The following is a 19,402-nucleotide window of genomic DNA, read 5'->3' as shown; positions in this document are numbered from 1 at the left end:
TGCTTTCGAGAACTACTATTTCTTTTACCTACCTTTCCGCGCATAGCTACGCAGGCTGTTCCTTTCATTTTGTGTTTTAAAACCAGAGCGCACACATTGTGCCACCGTAAATGCTCTGGAGAAACTTCAGCTATATATTTCAACTGATGAATGAATGAATGAATGAAGCCAGCAACAAATAATCAATCAATGAGTATTTAATACTAATATAACAGTAGTGATACGTAGGAAAATATTCATAAGGACGTCTAAAGTAAAAAACACTAGGTCGGACCTTCTGTATCATTACAGCAATATTATTAAACCAAACAAATATTACAGTCTAAAAGCCATATCTCAGTAGTTACAATTATAGCATGAAAAAATGTAGTGGCTACCTCGAAAATAACCATCAAAAGCAAAGAGGTAAAGAAGGTTATGTGCGTGGCGGAATTTAAGGAATAGATAGACTGTTTTTGCATTTCCTGTAATTCGCATTAGTCAAACGCATGACAAAAGACTGTTTTAGCTCTTGCTGGGTAATTAGCATGAAGCTATTCAAAAAAGGCTTTCGAAAAAAAATCAGCTCTGTAAAGGCAACGCGTCTACAAGAAGATCAGGGACGCGGAGTTCACAAAGGGAACTTACGGTGTGGATTGTACAGAAGGACTGAATGAACTTCACATCAAGGCCGTGGTACTTTGCAGCATGAGGCTGACAACTCAAGAATTATTTTATTTATGTGTAACTTCCATATTTACGTTCAGCGACAGCGCACGTATCCGCAGCTTTTCAGGCTTTGACTATGCCTCAGTGATAGTTCCGGCTTTACATGTTTAATTATCTGCAAGAAAAGTGGAAACACACTTATCGAGAAAGCGGTACGGCAAGGAGACACAATGTTTCCAATTATAATCATTGCATGCTAAGAAGAACTATTCCAGCTATTAGACAGGGAAGGATTAAAAGCGATAATCAATGGCGAATATCTCAACGACTTCCGGCTTGGCGATGGCATTTTCCTGCTCAGCAACGGGGGGGACACATCGCAACAATCGATTGAGGACCTTAACGAAGAAAGTGGAAGAGTAGGTTGAAGAATAATATGCAGAATAACATGCAGAAAACAACGGTAATGTTGAATGGCCTGTCCATTGAACAACAATTCATGATCGGCAGTCACCCTCTAGAGTGTGCAGAGGAGTAAGATTATCTGCGTGAATTACTCTCAGAGAATTCTGATCACGAAACGGAAATTTGCAGAAGAATAAAAATGGGTTGGAGTGCACACGGCCTGCGTTAACAAATCCTGAGGGGGAGCTCACCCCTGTCGTTAAAAAGAAGTGTACAATCATTCTATACTTCGGGTACTGTGGTATAGGGCAGAAACTTGGAGGTTAACAATGAAGCATGGGAATAAGTTGAGCGCTCGAGCAATCGATGGAACGAAATTTTTTAGGCGTAACGCTAAGAGAGAGGAAGAGAGCCGTGTGGATCAGTGAGCAAACGGGGGTAGTGGTTATTTCATATTAAGAGGAAAAATAGGAGGTGGGCAGGCTGCGTGATTCATGGGCAAGATAAGTGCTGTCAAGGACAGAAGAAAATGAGGTGGACCAATGAAATCAGGAAATTCGCAGGCATAACTTGGAGTCAGTTTGCCCGAGCCAGGGGTAATTAGAGGCCCCTAGCTGAGGCCTTCGTCCTGCAGTGAACATAAACGTACGCTGATGGCGTTTTCCAACATCCAGAAATTGTTCGGAATGTTAGCGAACTTTTATTCTTCAGCCGCAAATCGCTGCGCAGTGTGAGGCCGCATTCACATGTTTACAGAAGGGCGTCGGGCGCCAGTTGGGTAATCCCCCTCTTCTCCTTGGCATCGCACTATATGTGCAGTGGCTACTCTGAAACTTGAACCAATTTGATCCGAAACCAGCAAGAATGCTGAGTATTCTGACGTGCACTGGAGCGTGTGTTCTTACGAGGCTGTTAGATTAACGGAAGCGTTGGCGCTGAGCATCGTGGTGTTGTTGACTGGTCTATAAGCAGCCACAGGTTCTCCAGAATTTATAATGATCGCAAGAAAGTTTGGAGTGAGATAAACGAACTAATAAACAAACACAAGTGCAGGGACCACTCGGAAATCGCTGCATCTAATTCCCAAGCTCACGGAACTCAATTAGCTAACACAATAAACCATTTCTTCATTGAAGCTGGCAAGCCTGCATTAGATCAAGCTCTGTCTAATGCTCCCGTATGCAACCTTATTATCACTTTACCTAACTCTATTTCGTTGCTGCCTGTGATCCCACAAGAAGTAGCTACCTACATTGGGAAAATAAAAAACAATGTCTCAGCAGGCCATGACGACATCAAAGCAATACCGTTGAAGTATGTGTCTGCATTAATATGCGAGGTTCTAGCGTATATTATAAATTTGATGTTTACAAGTGGTACGTTCCCAGATGAATTGAAGATTGCTCGTGTTTGTCCTATATATAAAGGAGGAAATAGAAATGAAATCACAAACTATCGTCCCATCTCCGTGTTATCAGTGTTATCGAAGGTATTTGAAGGAGCTATTAATAGTAGATTAGAAAAGTTCTTTAGCCTACATAACATTATTAACCCTTCTCAGTATGGTTTTTTGAAAAATAAATCTTCTGAGCAAGCACTACTCGCCGTTAAAGAAAAAATCATTGACAACATTGAATCCAGAGCATACACTCTCGGTCTGTTCTTAGACCTCCGGAAAGCTTTTGACTGCGTACAGCATGAAATTCTTTTGAGTAAGCTGAACAGTTACGGTATACGCGGAATAGCTCTAAACTTGCTGAAAAGTTACTTAAATAACAGAATACAATACGTTAAATGGAATAATTTTGTTTCGGACCGTTTGCGCATTACCCAAGGGGTTCCGCAGGGGTCTATATTAGGTCCACTTTTGTTCTTATTGTATATAAATGACATCTGTAACATACCTGATTCCCCAGATTTGGTTATGTACGCTGACGATACAAATATTTTTTTCACATCACGCACTCTGCCGGAATTAGAAACTATCGTGAACGCTTATTTGGTAAAATTATACGCTTGGATGCAGGCGAATAAGTTCAGTTTAAACTTGTCAAAAACGAGGTACATAATTTTCAGACCCATTAATGCCTCAGTTCATTACACACTTAACCTAATATACGCCAACACAAAACTGCAACAGGTAACAACTCAGAAATTTCTTGGTGTCTGGTTTAATGAGCACTTATCATGGAACTCACATATTTCAAAACTTATTACGGACCTTAGTAAAACTGTAGGTTGTCTTTACCGGATCAGCGATCTCTTGCCAGTTTCCCTAAAGGTGTCCATATACTATGCACTATTTTTTTCCAAATTGTCCTATTGTGCACTGGTCTGGGGCACTACAACAATAAGTAACTTACAGAAGTTATTGCTTTTACAAAAGAAGGCATTGCGGGCTATTGAGGGTTACCATGGTAGGCCCGAAAACCTACCAACATTACCACTCTATCATAAGCATAATTTACTTAAAGCAAACCATGTTTACACATATCGCCTGTTACAGTACATCCATCGTAATCGTTTGTATTTCATTGCTCCAAACCGCCCTCCTTCTAAATATCCCCTTCGGCAACACAGAAACTTGGTCCCTAAAACGAGGACAAATTACGGCAAACAAAAGCTCGATTACCAAATTACAGTTGTTCTCAATAACCCATCTTTAAGCGTCATGTTTGATCTCTCTAAGAACAAATTTAAAAAAGACATAAAAAAGTTACTAATTAGCACTGACTCAATATGATGTCAGTTTTTCACTTAGCGAAGCGTCTCTTGTTTTCGTATCAAGTTGTTTATGTGTGTGTTTTCTTTATCGACCTCATGCCATGTTTATACACTGCCTTTGATTTATGGTGCACTGTCTTTGTATTAAAAGTAATATTTTTTCACGGTAATATTGTCGTTTCATGAAATGTAGTTTGTTCACTATCATACTATGATGCAATGTATTTGATGCAATGTTGTTTTGATGCAATGTATTTTTCACTATCATACTATGTTAATATTTATTTCTGTGTTGCTCACTGCTGTATTGGCTGTTTTGGGGAACTGTGACCTCGTCAGGCTTTACCGCCTTTTGTCGCAGTTCCCTCTTTCATCTTTGAAAGAAAATAAACCTCAACTTCAACTTCACTTGGGGTACGAGAGACAGCGTAGTTAGGGGCTCTAGGTCCCGACGTCACCAACCTGTAATTTATCACCGGATGCCAAAATTGACGTGCACGCAACTTTGTGCATTTCGCCTGTGGTGGAATGCCCCCCCCCCCCCCCCCGGCCGCCTGAAACTGCAAAACGAACTCTTCGCCTGGTGCAACACATTATAGTGTTTACTAAGCTGAGAAGAAGCCAGAGGTAGCGATGAGCGCCGACACGATATCACAGTGTGATAAGCAGCAAAACTTGCAGATGTGGATGTTACGCAGTGAATTTACTCTGTTATAATTTGAGAGTGTCGGTAGCAATTGCTTATCTCGGCATTTATTTGTTACTGGCTGTCATCCTAGTACTCCGTGTCCTCGGCAGTGATCCTATACGAAGAGAATGCTCGTTTAGTCTTTGATTGGCGGTCGACGACATCGAGCAGCACCTTAGAAGGCACCCGTTGCCGAGGGAGCTGATATTGAGCCTATACTATGCACGGCATTAAAACCACACCTGCAAAGGTGTGCAGCGCGATCACATAGCATACGTATGAACGTACGGGTGCTGGTCCCTTTGCCTTGAAGCCTTAAGCGTTTTCTTTCATTTCCGTAATTAGTATCGAAACAAATACATTTAGTCACATTGTAATATGGTGGTGGTGGTGATGATGATGAATACAGGCGGAGTTAGCCTGGCAGACCTGGCCGGCAATCGCTCTGGCTGAACGTCTCTTTCTGCGCCAAATTTGTCACCATGTGAACATCAGACCTGCCTCTCTCAGAAATGTGAGAAGAATGCGCGACACTTTCACTGCAGTTCTTTTGGTGGCGTTGTGGTGAACGGACGAGCGCGGTGCGCTTGTAGGTTCTGTAGCCGACGCCCGAAAAAGGAAGCTCTCAAGTTATCTCACCCCTGAATTCGTCTTTGCCCACCCTCAAATTTAATTTGGCTCACTCCAAAATTTAAGTTGGCCCACTTCCAAATTTCAAGCTTGCCGACCTCCGATTTTAAGTAGGCCTACCCTATGATTTGAAGTCGGCCGGCTGACCCCCAGCTTTCCAGTTGGCCTACCCGTAGGCCACTCCGTAGCCGGGGCCAGTGCGCTGCTCTAGCTGCGCTAAGGGGTTTTAAGCTGCGCGCGCTCCTGGCGCCATCTTTCGCGCACGGCGCGAGCCTTGTTCTCTTCGCCCCTCCTCCAATGCCAACCCTGTGCGGCGCAATCAGAGCGCCAGCTCGGTGGCGGCTGATCTTGAGGATGTGTTGCTGCACAAGCCGAAACCCATATCCGCCACCATTAGCCACTACCCCGAACCAGGCATTGGTGCCGCAAGTAGAGCATATTGTTACTTAGGAAGACGCCGACAAAAAGCTATATACAAGTATATTTACAAGGCAATACGCCGCACTTTGCCAAGAGGCAACAGCCCGCGCTAGCCTCTAATCGTCGTCGTCGTCTTCTCCCTGCTCGCCTCTTCGTCATTGTAAACACTGTTCCGTAGCAATATATCCATCTATTTCTCCGAACACAAAGCTTCCTTCATGACAATCATACGGGGTGCCACTCGATACGGGGGGCGATGAATAGGAGGGGCATCGCCGGTATTAATGCGATGTTTAACAGCTGTAGTTTGGGCCAAAGGACGATTCTTAAAGTAAAAAAATATTGTGGTAGGAAAACAGAACGCGGTAGAGCTCACGAGCGTGCTCGGACGGCATGTCGGGCGCAATCATTTTCTGTAAGTCGGCGATGGTACAAGTTGCCGACTGCGATGGTAGGGGAGGATCAGCTGAATGGCCGTCTACTGCAATAGATGCTACTGAGTGATCCTCGAATAAGCAAAGCTGGGCCAGAGACATCCCGCGTGGCAGCACTTGTGTCGTCAAGCCAAAATTGACCACTGGCAGGCAGACGCAATTCGCCGCGACAGATAAAACTGTATGAGGTACTGCGATCCCGTATGTAAGTAGGACATCTTGCATAGGAGCCACAATGTAGTGACCGTCGGGCACTGGTGGGGATGACACTATGTCAACGTAAGTCAGTGCCGAAGGTGGCAAGTGAACGAAGTCGGCGGAACTGAGGTGTCTGGGGTATGGTTCAGCGGGATCCAGAACAGGCAAGTCAAGGCGGTGAGTACTAGCGGAACAATCGATGAGAGCAGAATGTGCGGAGAGGAAGTCTAAGCCGAGGATGATGTCGTGGGGACAGTGGGCGATTACTGTAGATAGCACGATAGTGGAGCGATCGGTGAAGGAGACGCGGGTGGCACACATACCAATTACAGGGGCTGTTCTGCCATTGGCAGAACAGCCCCTGTACACGGACAACAGGCGTCGTGGCAGGCGTGATTATTTTCTTCATGCGGTTGCGAAAGTCAGCGCTCATTACCAACAAATGCCCCCTAGTGTCTATAGGAGCAGATACTGAAACACCGTCGACTTCACGTCAAGAAGGTTCAGATGAGTGGGCAACGTCAGTAGAGGATTTGGCGACGTAGGGCGCAATGCAACGTCACCTCGAGGCGCTGCATCGTCTAGTTTTCCAGCTGGGAGCGGCGTCCGAAGGGAGTCGGCGAAAAAGAGCGACTGGGCTGGGGAGAGCGAGATTGTCGTCGTTGGGGCGAAGGCGAACGAGAATAAGGGCGGTTCGGCGCAGGAGAATCAGTGGCGGCATTATCGCAGCGTGGGACATAGGGGCGAGAAGGGCCACCTGAGGGGCCAGAGTAGTCAGTATAAGCAGACCGGGTCGGGGAACTCCAGCGACTGCGACAGTGCCGACAAATGTGCCCGATTCGACGGCAGTGAAAACAAATGGGCTTGTCGTCAGCAGTGCGCCATTCAAATGGGTTGCGGAAACGTGGTGGGTAATAAGATGCGGGACGGGGCGGAATCGATGAAGCAGGGTGGTTATCAGGGCGATGGGCCGAGCAGATGGTGTGAAGACCCATGTTTGCGAATTCCTGGCGGACAACTGCCTGGATGAGGGAAACTGTGACTGCAGGTGCGTTGGAGGGGCTGGAGTCGAAGGCAGCCGGATAGGCGGCCTCAATCTCACGCCGGACGATCTTGGTAATATCGCCAGTGTTGTTGGGACGAGAAGCGTCGGCACAGGAAGATGTCGCTGGGGTGTTGGGCAAACGGGCAAACTGCTGATCGATACGTTGGCTTTTAGCGAGTTCCAGGCGGCGGCACTCTTTTATAACAGTATCCACCGTCGCCACGTTGCTAAATACGAGCAAGTTGAAGGCGTCATCGGCAATGCCTTTGAGGATGTGGGAGACCTTGTCAGACTCAGTCATGTGTGCGGCAACTTTGCGGCACAGAGCAATGACGTCGTGAATGTACGTGACGTAGGGCTCCGTTGACGTTTACACGCGGCCGGATAACGCCTTCTGCGCGGCAAGTTGGTGACCGTATGGGTTGCCGAACAAGTCTCGGAGCATTCGCTTAAGCGAACCCCAACTGGTGAGCTCATCTTCGTGCGTCCGAAACCAAACTCGAGGTGTGCCACCGAGGTAAAAGACTACGTTGGCGAGTATGATAGTAGGGTCCCACCGGTTATTACAGGCTGATCCAGTCATCGACGTCTTCCCCATCTTTGCCGGAGAATACGCAAGGATCACGGGTAGCGCTGAGAGTGATGTAGGTCGTCGAAGTGGCAGCAGGTGTCGAAGCCGGCGGAGTCGAGTTGTCGTCGCCGGGAGCCATGAAGGAAGCCTCGACGTACCGTCCACTGCGAAGCTCCGTGATGAGGTACAGGGAACGTCCACCTCCACCAGATATGTTACGTAGGAAGACGCCGACGAAAAGCTATATACAAGTATATTTACAAGTCAATACGCCGCACTTGGCCAAGAGGCAACAGCCCGTGCTAGCCTTTAATCGTCGTCCTCGTCTTCTCCCTGCTCGCCTCTTCGTCATTGTAAACACTGTTCCCTAGCAATATATCCATCTATTTCTCCGAACACAAAGCTTCCTTCATGACAATGAAGAACTGGGAGTGGAGTGATTCTTGAACAAGGAATATGTGTCAAGAATAAAAAGTTGTCTGTAACTGTATATACATGTCTTGCTCGAATGTTTTGCCTCAATGTATCAAAAAGGTGAAACAGCGGAAAGCTGCGCTCGAATTTACGTTTAGTTCCATACTTGATGTACGACATGATCTAAAGATGTGTTATATATATGCGCCTGAAAGCCACTATTATCGCTATGATTATTTACTTTAATATTGATGGCCCATTTCTGTAGAAAAGTAAGCAGCAGAATCAAAGAGCTAGATTTAATATCTGAGCGGGCACACCGCACGGTAGCACAGTGGATATGGCGGTGCAGAGCTGAGTTCTAGCTCAAGCGTTCAAGCCCGGCCTCACCGGCCCCATATTGCTGGAGGCGGAATGCAAAAACGCTAGTGTGCGATGTGTCGGGTGCACTTTAAAGGAATCCAGGGTGGTCAAAATGAAATAAATTTGACCTATATCTGGTACCGCTGCAGTGTTACAGGAGACTCAGCAACAGATCTGCATTCACGTACAGGCCTTTCTGCCAGTTTTTCACTTCTGAGCCCAAAGTATCAGTTTTGTTAAGCTTATTTTGATATCTTCAAACTCTGATTTAAGCGTCAGAACGTGAACGCAACGCCCACAGTAAGCGCTTTTGGTATCCTAGCCTTCAGTTGTGGGTAGTTCAGGCAAATTATTACTTAGTAAATAATTGCTATACTATTATTTTACTCAAACAGGATTTCACTGTTTCTTTTACGCATGTACTGTCCATAGCCTGATGCTATGACAGAGAACTCATTAAAGTTTTATTCTGTAGCGCCTCATGTTATCGTCCACTGACCATTGAAAAATATATTGTCCGCGGAGAAGCCAGCGATGTTATAGCTGCCAACATATCCCATTTCATTTAAATAAGTTTCTCGCTCCTTCTGCAGTTTCAAGACATGGAATGGTGTTTCTGCTTTGTGAGATTAAGTAGGTGCCGCCGCATGACAGAGGATTAGTGCCTCGGTGCGATCTAAAACGTATATATCGTGTCCCGTTTCCCTGTTACAGTAGGCGCGATTATTTTCGGCTTTTCGACCTTTTATTCTCTCTGTGGTGGTATTGCTACAGGCGGGGTTGGCCTGGTAGACCTTGCTCGCAATCACTACACATGAGTGTTCTTTCCCACTCAAAATTTCTCATCACGTGTTAATCAGTCCTGTCTGTCAAAAAAAAAAAGAAGAATGTGAGAAGAACGCAGGACACTTCTTTGCTCGCTATCGACGCTCCTTCCGGGATGACTAAGTGTTCGACAAGTTCATCAGGGAAGCCCCCTCTCACGCGACCTAGAAGCAACCCCTTTTTACGACAGAAGAGCTTGCAGTGTGAGATGAAATGTTCTATTTCTTCTTTCAGATCCGAAGAGTCGTTTTACTTGTTGCGGATGTCATATCATTGGAGCAGCTTCTTTGGCGTTTTCGCAACAATTGCCATTGGTGTATTGGTTAGCGCCTTGACAGGTAATGTTTATATTCGTTTGATCTCAACAAGTAAATGTGTTTTTCTTTCATACGTCTAGGAACTGGTTTATTCGCATCGTTTCACTTTTTGTTTAAGTAAACAGGGACTTAAGCAAGGCTAACCTTATCTCTACTGAACTCGTGTATACACATAGTCCCTAAGAAAGTCCACCTAAGGAGCCAACTTTTAGACTGCGTTTATTGCAGCACACTATATAAAAATAATTGCGAACGTTTTGCTGACGTCCCTTTAATGCTGAATATACTGAGGGGAAAGAAATGCCCACCGATATTAGAGCTTTAGCGCGTCCGATGTTCGGGTAAACGAAAGCGGACGGGGCGTTTCACCGGATGAGTGGAGGCGCAAACGTGAATTCCGTGGATGGTGCATCCCCCAGGTGGCGGAGAGCTCAACTATACAGATAGCTAATATTCCAGTAACCAAGTGTATTCTATTTTATTGCTGGTGTAAATTTTCGGCAGCGGCGTAATGGTGTTGCTGCCGAAAATTTACACCAGCAGCAAAGTAGAACCCATTTGGTTACTGCAGTGTTAGCTCTGTCTTTGATGACGATGATGATGATGGATTATTGACATCCCCGTTGAAACGGGGCAGGGACAAATCGCTACCAAGCATCCTTCAATTACTCAGGTATGCTATCAATGCTTTTCCTTGGAGCATTCTTGAACACATTTCTTTACTTTTCTGCATCAACAATGTACCGCTGCCTACAGCTGTAATGGTCCGCTCGTATCAGTCTCTTCGCTGTTTTTTTTCCTCCAATACTCTAACGCCTCTTGCTTACCTCGGCTGCTGACCAGTTTATACTTCTATACTTCCAGTTTATACTTCTGGAACTTGTGCGTTACGTACTGGTCCCACTGGGTGAATCCCTTCGCCTTCCATTAGAATGTGCTGTGTGGGTTTTTGGTGCAGCATACACATGCCTCATCGAATTGCGAATATTTTCTCAGGCTTGTTTGTCCTTAAGCAACCAGCTCGAGCCTCATATAACGAGGCGTTTCCTTTCGGGCTATTGTACAGCTTTTTCCCTCGAATTTCTCTTTTCTCATTCTTGTCACCATCCATGGTCTTCTTCGCCTTAATTTTTTTTCATCCTCTTCGCTGTCTCTGTTTCTCTCACTTTCTTTCTGATTACCTTCTAGTTGCCTCTCTACACTTTCAATTACCCGGTACATGATTGCCAACTTTCTTGACCTCTTCCTACATTCTGTGTTCCCAATTTTTAGATACAGATATTTGTGAATTTTAGCCGCTCATTTATTTAGGTCCATGTTACCGAGTCTTTCTGCAAAACTAATTTTGATCTGCGCTTCTCTGACTTCAAATGGGGCCCAACCCACGTCCCCTTGCACTGCCTCATTTGCGGCTTTGCCGTGGGCTCTCAAAGCCAACCGGCGCACCCATATTTGGTTAACTTCCAACCCCGGCAATGTATGCAATTTTATGGACAGAATGGCATTTGCGAACGTCAGCGCTGGCACTATGACTCCTTTTCAGATTCTATTAACTACCTCATATATATTGTGGCCCCAATGTTCCCTATGTTTCATTTTTGCTGCATTCCGCTTCCCTTTTATTTTCAGCTTATTTTGGTGGGTGCTTGCGTAAGCCTTTTTTTCGTTTATGTATACTGCGACGCATTTATGATCCTTGACTATGGGAAAGACTGACTGTTGAATCAACACCACGTAGCTACTCGACTCTTCATTAAAGACAACATTCGCGATTTCTCTGTCCTAAATATAAGGCCTATATTTGCCGTTGTGTTGCCACTCATATGACCAGTGTCTGTGAATCCCTTGCATTGTCCGTCAGTAACACTGTGTCATCCGCATACATCAGTGCAGAGACGTTCTGTTACACCATTTTCCCATCACGCGTTAATCATAAATGAAATCCTAATTGACTGTTTTCCAGCTGTCTTTCTACGCCCTTAGTACAAAGCATGCACAACGGTGGAGAGAAGGGGCATCATTGCTCCACTCTTTGGTGAATTTCCAGAACTTCATTAAAGTTTCGGCCTTCCCGTGGAATTTTGACTCAGTTGGCTCTATATATGTCCCTCAGCAGCTCCAAGAAATCATCATGTTTGCCTTCGTGCTTGAGAATATCTCATAGCAATACCTGTCTTCGGTGTCGTACGCTCCCTTAAATATCTATAAATACTATACATAAAGCTCTATTCTGGGCTACTGGAATCTCTGTACACTGAGCTAGCACCAGAATATGATCTGCCCAGGCACTACATTCCACTGTACGTTGTCGCTCGTGTCACAGCCCGTCCAGGTTGACGCGAAGCAGCGAACACCAGGAGATCGCTGGTTACAATAGGCGGCGGTTCTTGGATGGAATCGAATTCAGTTTCAATCGCAGCTGGTGCAATTAAAGCCTCTCCATCGACGCGAAAGTAAACAACACTAAAAAACATAGCGTCACTTCCACTTGGAACAGGAAGCAGCAGCTACGTAAGTTCCGCTCGACGCCGGAAGGTAAGGGGGTGAGTGTGGAGAGGAGCGTGGTTGAGGAGGGCAGGTTGGTGGTACTTAACCTGGTCGGCGGAAACGTGTATGGAGGGGCTTTACTTTCAGCGTGCCAGGCCGGCGAAGTAGGATACCTGATGCCGGAGACGCTAAGATCGCTAAAAATTTATCCTCCGCTTTAAACGTGACCGGCAGCAGCGCAGCGATCACTTGTTGCCGCAGCGCTAGTGGTCAAGTGCGCGTCGAGCGAGCGCTTATTTGTTTGTCGAAGGCGCAAGCGCAACGCGCTCGCTTCAGCGAACCCGAACACCATGCTGCTGGTCAGCCAAGCTAGCGCGCGATGCACGCTGTTTCAGTTGCTGCGGCGTGCGATAGGACATCTGCTATTCCCGCGCCAACCACACAAAACTGCAGAGCGTCCAATTTTCGCCAATTTAGCGTAACTACGCCACGCGTTAGCCTTGGCCACCCCAATATGTTCTTCTTCGAGCACAGGCAGAACGCATCGAGGGCCTACTGTCGAACGTAGAGAACCAGATATAGACAACCGGCTGGACTCGGAGAATAGTTCGCATTAAAAGAACATTGCGGGGGCGCAACAACCTTGTCACACCGCACTGCAGGACCCGATCATTGATACACCTGTACGAAATACAAGCAAGGAAACAGACAGCACAGGCGCTGGTTCTCTACATTCTTCACTGTACGTTACTTCCGCCGGGTGACGTCACTTCCGCCGCGTAGTTTTTTTTTTTTCAGTTTTGGTATCAAAAACTTCGATTTTTGCGAGCTCTTTGTGACGGATTGAGCTGCGTTTCAAGTGTAACATTTTGCACAGAGGCTACTGTATGTCTAAATTATCTGAAGCTAGGCTTTTTACGCGGTCGAGAACTTCGTTGCTGTTGGCCTTTAAAGGCTGATATGGGGTAAAACCCCTCCATCCACGCGCCACCGCCGCTTTCTTAAGTAGCGATTGATGTGCGCCGCCTTTTCCCCTCACACCAAATCTGGCTCCGCCATTTCCAGTTTCAAAATTTCCGGTTCCGGCGTTTCCACTTCCTGGAGTTGAGCTTCGGGAATTTCCGCTTTGTCTGCCGATGGTGAGACGCCCGCGCGTGCTTAGCAGCCGGCGCTAATCTGAGTAGCTCGCTCCAGCCCATGGTGTAAGATGTTACACCATGCTCTAGCCACTCCACCAAGCGTCATCCGTGTGCACCTGCGCGTTTGTTGTGCGTACGCTGCGCCCGCACGCTTTGCCTGTCGTCCGCTTTCGCTGATAAAGCGCGGAGAGCCATGGGCCGGGGCTGCATCATCGGCTGCTGCATGTGTCCGGGGTGCCGGAAATCGCTCGCCCCGGCGCCTCTCGGCGAAAACGGCCGGGAAAGTATCACCTTCCGGAGGAAATCGAGGAGATTCCCGCGACATTACATTCCACTGTTGTGTCTCGTGGCACAACCCGTCGCAGGTTGACGCGAAGTGGCGAACACGACCAGGTCGCCGATTACATTAGGCGGGGGTCTTGGATGGAATCCCATTAATAGTTCAAACCGCAGCTGGTGCAGTTAAAGCCTCTCCATTGACGCGAAAGTAAACAACGGTAAAAAACATAGCGTCACTTTCATTCGGAATAGGAAGCTGAAATACTTAAGTTCCGCTTGGCGCCGGAAGCTAAGGGTATGAGTGGGAGAGGAGCGTGGAGGAGGAGGGTAGGTTGGCGGTACTGAACCTGGTCGGCGGAAACGTCTATGAAGGGGCTTTAATATGGGGGTGAGCCAAGTACAATCTGGGCCCGGGGCCAACTTGTAGTTTTGGGGTTGGCAGACGGAAATTTGAGAAACAAAAGCAAACCCTAGCAGCCAAGCCAAAGAATACTACTCATTAGGAAAAAATCTGAATCTGTGTAGCTTTTTTGGTTATTACATGAGAGCAGGATGATGAGCAATACAAGAAAAACTACACACCACAAAATTTTAAGGTGAGTCAAAATACATTCAAAGGTAAGACAAGCACGCGCAAGTGTGCAATAAAGACATCAATAAAGTCTAGTCCAGTGCAAGAAATATCGCCAGCCTGGGCTAAACAACCACACGCGCAGGCGTGAATATATCTGAACAATACGAACGTCTCCTACCGCGTTGCCTGGGTTCACGCGCAACCTAGACAGATAAGAAGTCAATGAGTTGATGAGTAATGATGAGGGGTTACATGGGTGTGATCGCGGTTGATAATGGTTAGGCGTTAATAATGGTTAGACAATGATAAATGAGGTGCTAAATAGCGATCAGGGCTCATGATTGTCAGAGCGATTTTGATAAGGTTGATTAGGACCGATAAGCGTTGATATAGGTCGGATCAACTGTGATAAGGTTGATGAGAACCGATAAAGGTTAACCAGGATTGGATCATGTCCGATAAGTTTTATAGGATAGGTTCGTGAGGTATGTAAGGTCGCCTTATTCCGTTAAGGTTGGTAATGACCGATAAGGCTTGATAATGTTAGGGTCAAGTTCGGCAAGGTCGATAACAATCGACAGGGCTTGATATGGGTCTGATCATGTCGGATATGTTTGATAAGGGCAGATAAAAATTGATGCGGGTTTGAGCAATTGCGGTAGGGCTGATAACGACCGATAACAGCTGACAAGGGTTGAATCGAGTCGGGTAACGTTGATAACGACCAATAACCGCTGGATTGAGTCCGATATAAGCTTGGTAACGACTGATGAGGGTTCATAAGGGTTTATACGGGTAAGATCAACAGCCAAAACAGAATTCAAGGCTAATAAAGCATACGTTTATTGAACCGTCTACTGCTTCGTCAATCGCGGTAAAACGAGGAGCAAGTGGCACAATGCCTACACATACTTCGACAACTGCACCGGAGTTTCTGCATATTTTCCGCCGCGACAACCATCACCACTCGATGGCGCCATGGCAGCTCACACTGTTTTCGGCCGTCTGCTCACCTTTGATGCCCTGTATGGGCGCTTGCGAGCGATACCGTGGGAGCGATAACGGCGTACTTTCACAACATAAGCACTCACCATCGCATCAGGCATATTTATTATGCCTGGTAGCTTGAGGGTGCTGTTTACGCTGCGCAGCAGGACAGGGCTCGCGTTCTTGGTATAGACGTCGTTGTTTCACTGTTGGAGCGAAACAATAATTAATGAAAGACTGTGTGCATTGTAGTCTTGTATCTGCAAATGTGCAATAAAGCAGCAACTGCTTTAAGAATACACATTTCGCTGTCGTGTTTTGATGAATTCCATTGCAAGATGGATCCAATAGTGTTTGTTCAAGTATAAGAAGCAGATTAGTGACCTCATCAATGTTATATGTGTCGTCGTAAATTCCTCTTTTTTTTGCCAGTAATATAAGTGCTTGTGCACGGTGGTGTGCCTCACTTGCCATCTTTATTACCGGGCGTCGGACACCTTAAAGCCACCTTTGGGAACGCTTCAATGTGAAGTTTCTTTTCCTTCATTTCTTATCGGAAACAAATTTCAATGTGGAAATCTAGCTATGATGACGGCGAGGCTGGTTGGTGTACTACGTTGTCGTTGATGCTTTTGCGCCGCGAAGCACAACTGAAATTGATGATAAAAGACAGAACAACTCCTTTCCCTGCTTCATTTGCGATTCTCATTCCTGCATTGTTTAAGTAAAACATTAACATTGATGCAAACATAGGCGCTATTGTTTCAGGGTAGGGAAGAGTGAATTACTATTACACGTTTTATAAATTAAAGTTGGAATAGCCAGCGATTAGCAACGTGTTGCAGGATCCGCTTGTAGCGTTTGTAGAAACATTGGGAGAATTTACGGGGTGCGAATGCTTTATTATTCTAGGAGAAATGTGGAATAAAAAGGAGCAGCCGGAGTTATGCAGTGATTTACTCGTGAGAATATGGCGAAAACGAACGCACCTCCGTGATGGATCGCAACTCGAGGTAGCCATTCTTGCTGCATGTACTGCTCGAAGAAATGAATTATATTTAGGTCAGGCAATTCAAGTTCCCTCACAACGGTTCTGTTCTTTCAGGAAAGGAGGACATCGAAGATCAATGAGCACAATTCTAACGCAGAAGCTCTGGACCTCCTGACGGTTAAAGCAGAGAGCCATGTATAGGTAAAATTATTCATGTTAAAGAAGCTCTTTGAAAGACGAATAAAAATAAAAGTGTTAATTCGTCCATACAAAGACGTCCCATGAGAACCCGGTGCTTACTTAAATATGGGTGAATGAGTGAGTGAGTGAGTGAGTGAGTGAGTGAGTGAGTGAGTGAGTGAGTGAGTGAGTGAGTGAGTGAGTGAGTGAGTGAGTGAGTGAGTGAGTGAGTGAGTGAGTGAGTGAGTGAACTTTAATTCGCCCCAGAGGAGACGCAGGGGAGACCCCGCGCCACCCGGCTAGTCCCACGTAGGGACCGACAAGCTGAACTTGACGGCCCGATCGCGGGCACTCTGGACAGCCAGGGTTTGGTCGTTGAGTTCGGGGCTGCCCAAGAGCGCAGCCCACCTATCCTCGGTGAAGGTAGATCCGATCGCTTGACACTCCCACAGCACGCGGTCCAATGTTTCCGTTAGTCCACAGGCAAGATATTCTGAACGGGGATATTTTTCAGGGTATATAGCATGAAGAACCGCGAGGCGAGGATACTCACGGCCTTGCAAATGTCGAAGGGTGACCGCCCGGGCCCTGCATAAGGCGCGGTGCGGGAGGGTAAATGCCCGTCTTGAATGCCCGCAATGATCTCACTCAACGTGAGCAAGGGTTCCCCGCGGAGTTACGCGACTGTGGAGGCGGTATGGTCAGTGAACAATTGAGAATATTATTTTTAAGGACTGACTCCGCGACCTCTTTTGAGGATGAAAACACGGAATGAGCCCCTACATTTCACAGTGGACACCTGTTTAACGCCAAAAGACTGCAGTAGCACCGCAGCCAGAGGTCCGCTTTCAATGACCGCTGACATAAAAGGTTATTGAAATTCGCGAACACCAATTGCTTCTTTGCGCGAGCTTTCACAAAAGAGCCAATTAGCCATGCAGATTTAACAGGCCTGTGGCTTAAGTTGTCATCGAAGGCCAGAGAGTGAGTGGTATATCGGAGGAGGAGGAGGAGGAAAAATTTTATTTGCTCTAATTGGTTAGAAATAACGCGAAGTGCAAGAAGACGACGAGAGAAGATTTATGTGGAAATGCTGGTGTTCATACATATTACCAATAAATTGTACAGCATAATGGACGTGTCAAGAAATCGGTGTTTCAAGCAAGAAAACCGACGCAAAAATGTGCGAGATAATAATAAAAAGAAATATATATGCAAGCGTAGGGGAAACGATATGCAAAATAATTGCAATAGCTAAAGGCGCACGCCAGCACCGCACTTCTCGCGATAGGGACGCCGGTGACTACCAACACGAGCACACTCTTGCATAATTGAATGAAACATAATGGCATCTCAACTAACCCAATCTGGCACACTTTTAGGGTGTGCGCCATGCTCTCGTCGCGTAGAGAAATGTTAAATTTTTTTTAGCCTGGTTACATGCGCAGAACATTGAGACATATTATTCATATTTTATCACTCATGCCGACATCGGAAAGTTCCTAATCCCACTGCATGCACACCATCTCGTTCAGAATTCGCGCGGAGCCGAATTCGTTAGAATTCGTTACCTTCGTTAGAAGACAGAGACACTAACCTATATACAAGAAACGGTTGCCGCATGCCCAGAGTTGATTCAATCAAGGTCTTGGGCATGATCGTTGAGTCAGGGGGTACAAATAGCAAGACTGTACGCAAGCTATTTGCTAAAACTGAAAGTGCTGTTCGTTTAGTTCGGAGGGTATCAAATCGGCATCACGGACTCAAGGAGGATAACCTCATTAGACTAATGCATGCCTTCGTTCTGTGCCACTTTACAAACGTGGCAGCCATGCATCAATGGAAACAGACAGAGCGGGATAAATTGAATGCACTGTTTAGGAACATTGAGCGGATTCTCGGGTTACCCGCATACACTTGTACAGAGCGCCTCATGCAGCTTGGCATTCATAATACTTTCGAAGAGATTGAAGAGGCCCAGGAGCGCGCACAGCTAACTCGCCTCACTACAATGAAGGCAGGGAGATCCATATTGCTGGAACTCGGATACCACCCCGATAGAGTAGCGGAGGAGTTTTCTTACCTTCCTCCGTCGATTCGTGAGAACATTACGGTCGCGCCCATACCTAGCAACATGCACCCCGATCATAATCGCGGTAGAAGGAGGGCAAGGGCAGCCAACCTCCTTAGCCTTATACACAGTGATCAGCGACAGGTTAGCTTTGTGGGTGCCACTTCTAGTAAGGGACGTCGGGCATTCACCAACGTCACTGTCGATGGTCGGCAATTAATCACCAATGCTGCCTCGGTTCGGACGAGGGACACCGAAATAGCTGAACAAATGGCTATTGCACTAGCCCTGCTGGATAGCTCACGGGATGTGATCCATAGTGATTCAAGGTTTGCAGTCAGAGCATTTGAAAAAGGCACCATTTCCAAACAGGCCCTCAGACTTCTTGGGGGCAAGGCAATCAGTCACTACTTCATTTATTGGTTTCCCGCAGATTAGGGTCAGATAAAGGGTGCTGCTCCCAACCTCAAAGAGGCGGCTCACGGGGTTGCGCGTGAACTTGCCCACCCCTCTACCCTTGACCAATCGGAAGCCGACTCCCCAGGGGACAGGGACACGCCCTCCACTTACAACCAACGAGATTACTATACACTACTATCTCAGCCATAGAACCTACTTTGTTCCTCATCCGCGGATCAATAGAGCGCAAACATTAATGCTCCGTCTACTACAAGCGAATACGTATCCGAATCCGTCGCTCTTACATAAAATCTATCCGGATACTTACCGCAATGCTACCTGCCACGATTGTGGAGAAATAGCCATGCTAGACCACATGCTCTGGCGGTGTGCCCGCTCAGCTCTATCATCGATAACAGCTCGGCCAGATGGGAGGCGGTTCTCCGCAGCGCTCCTCTGGCTGACCAACTCTGGGCTGTCCAGCAGGCCCACGATGCCGCCGAGAGGCTCGGCCTTCCGTTTCCCACGTGGGAGCGGCCCGCTTCGTGAAGACTCACGATCTGCAGGACTTCGTCAAAGCTTTACCGTACCGCACCATACCATGCCATACCAG

At 46.7% G+C, this 19,402-nt stretch overlaps 1 protein-coding gene across 1 annotated transcript in view; it reads left to right on the top strand.

The window, feature by feature from the left end:
• LOC129386823 (sodium-coupled monocarboxylate transporter 2-like) overlaps nucleotides 1-16,396 on the top strand; it is a 28,171-nt gene extending 11,775 nt beyond the window's left edge. The window contains exons 7-9 of the mRNA XM_055075073.1: nucleotides 9,600-9,703; nucleotides 16,061-16,161; nucleotides 16,254-16,396. Of these exons, the coding sequence (XP_054931048.1) occupies nucleotides 9,600-9,703; nucleotides 16,061-16,161; nucleotides 16,254-16,340 (292 nt within the window). The 3' untranslated portion in view covers nucleotides 16,341-16,396. The remainder of the gene's footprint in view (nucleotides 1-9,599; nucleotides 9,704-16,060; nucleotides 16,162-16,253) is intronic.
• The last annotated feature ends 3,006 nt before the right edge of the window (nucleotides 16,397-19,402 follow it).

Source organism: Dermacentor andersoni, chromosome 8 (assembly GCF_023375885.2).
Source record: "Dermacentor andersoni chromosome 8, qqDerAnde1_hic_scaffold, whole genome shotgun sequence".
Classification (NCBI taxonomy): Eukaryota; Metazoa; Arthropoda; class Arachnida; order Ixodida; family Ixodidae; genus Dermacentor; species Dermacentor andersoni.
This window is presented reverse-complemented; position numbering and strand designations above follow the sequence as displayed.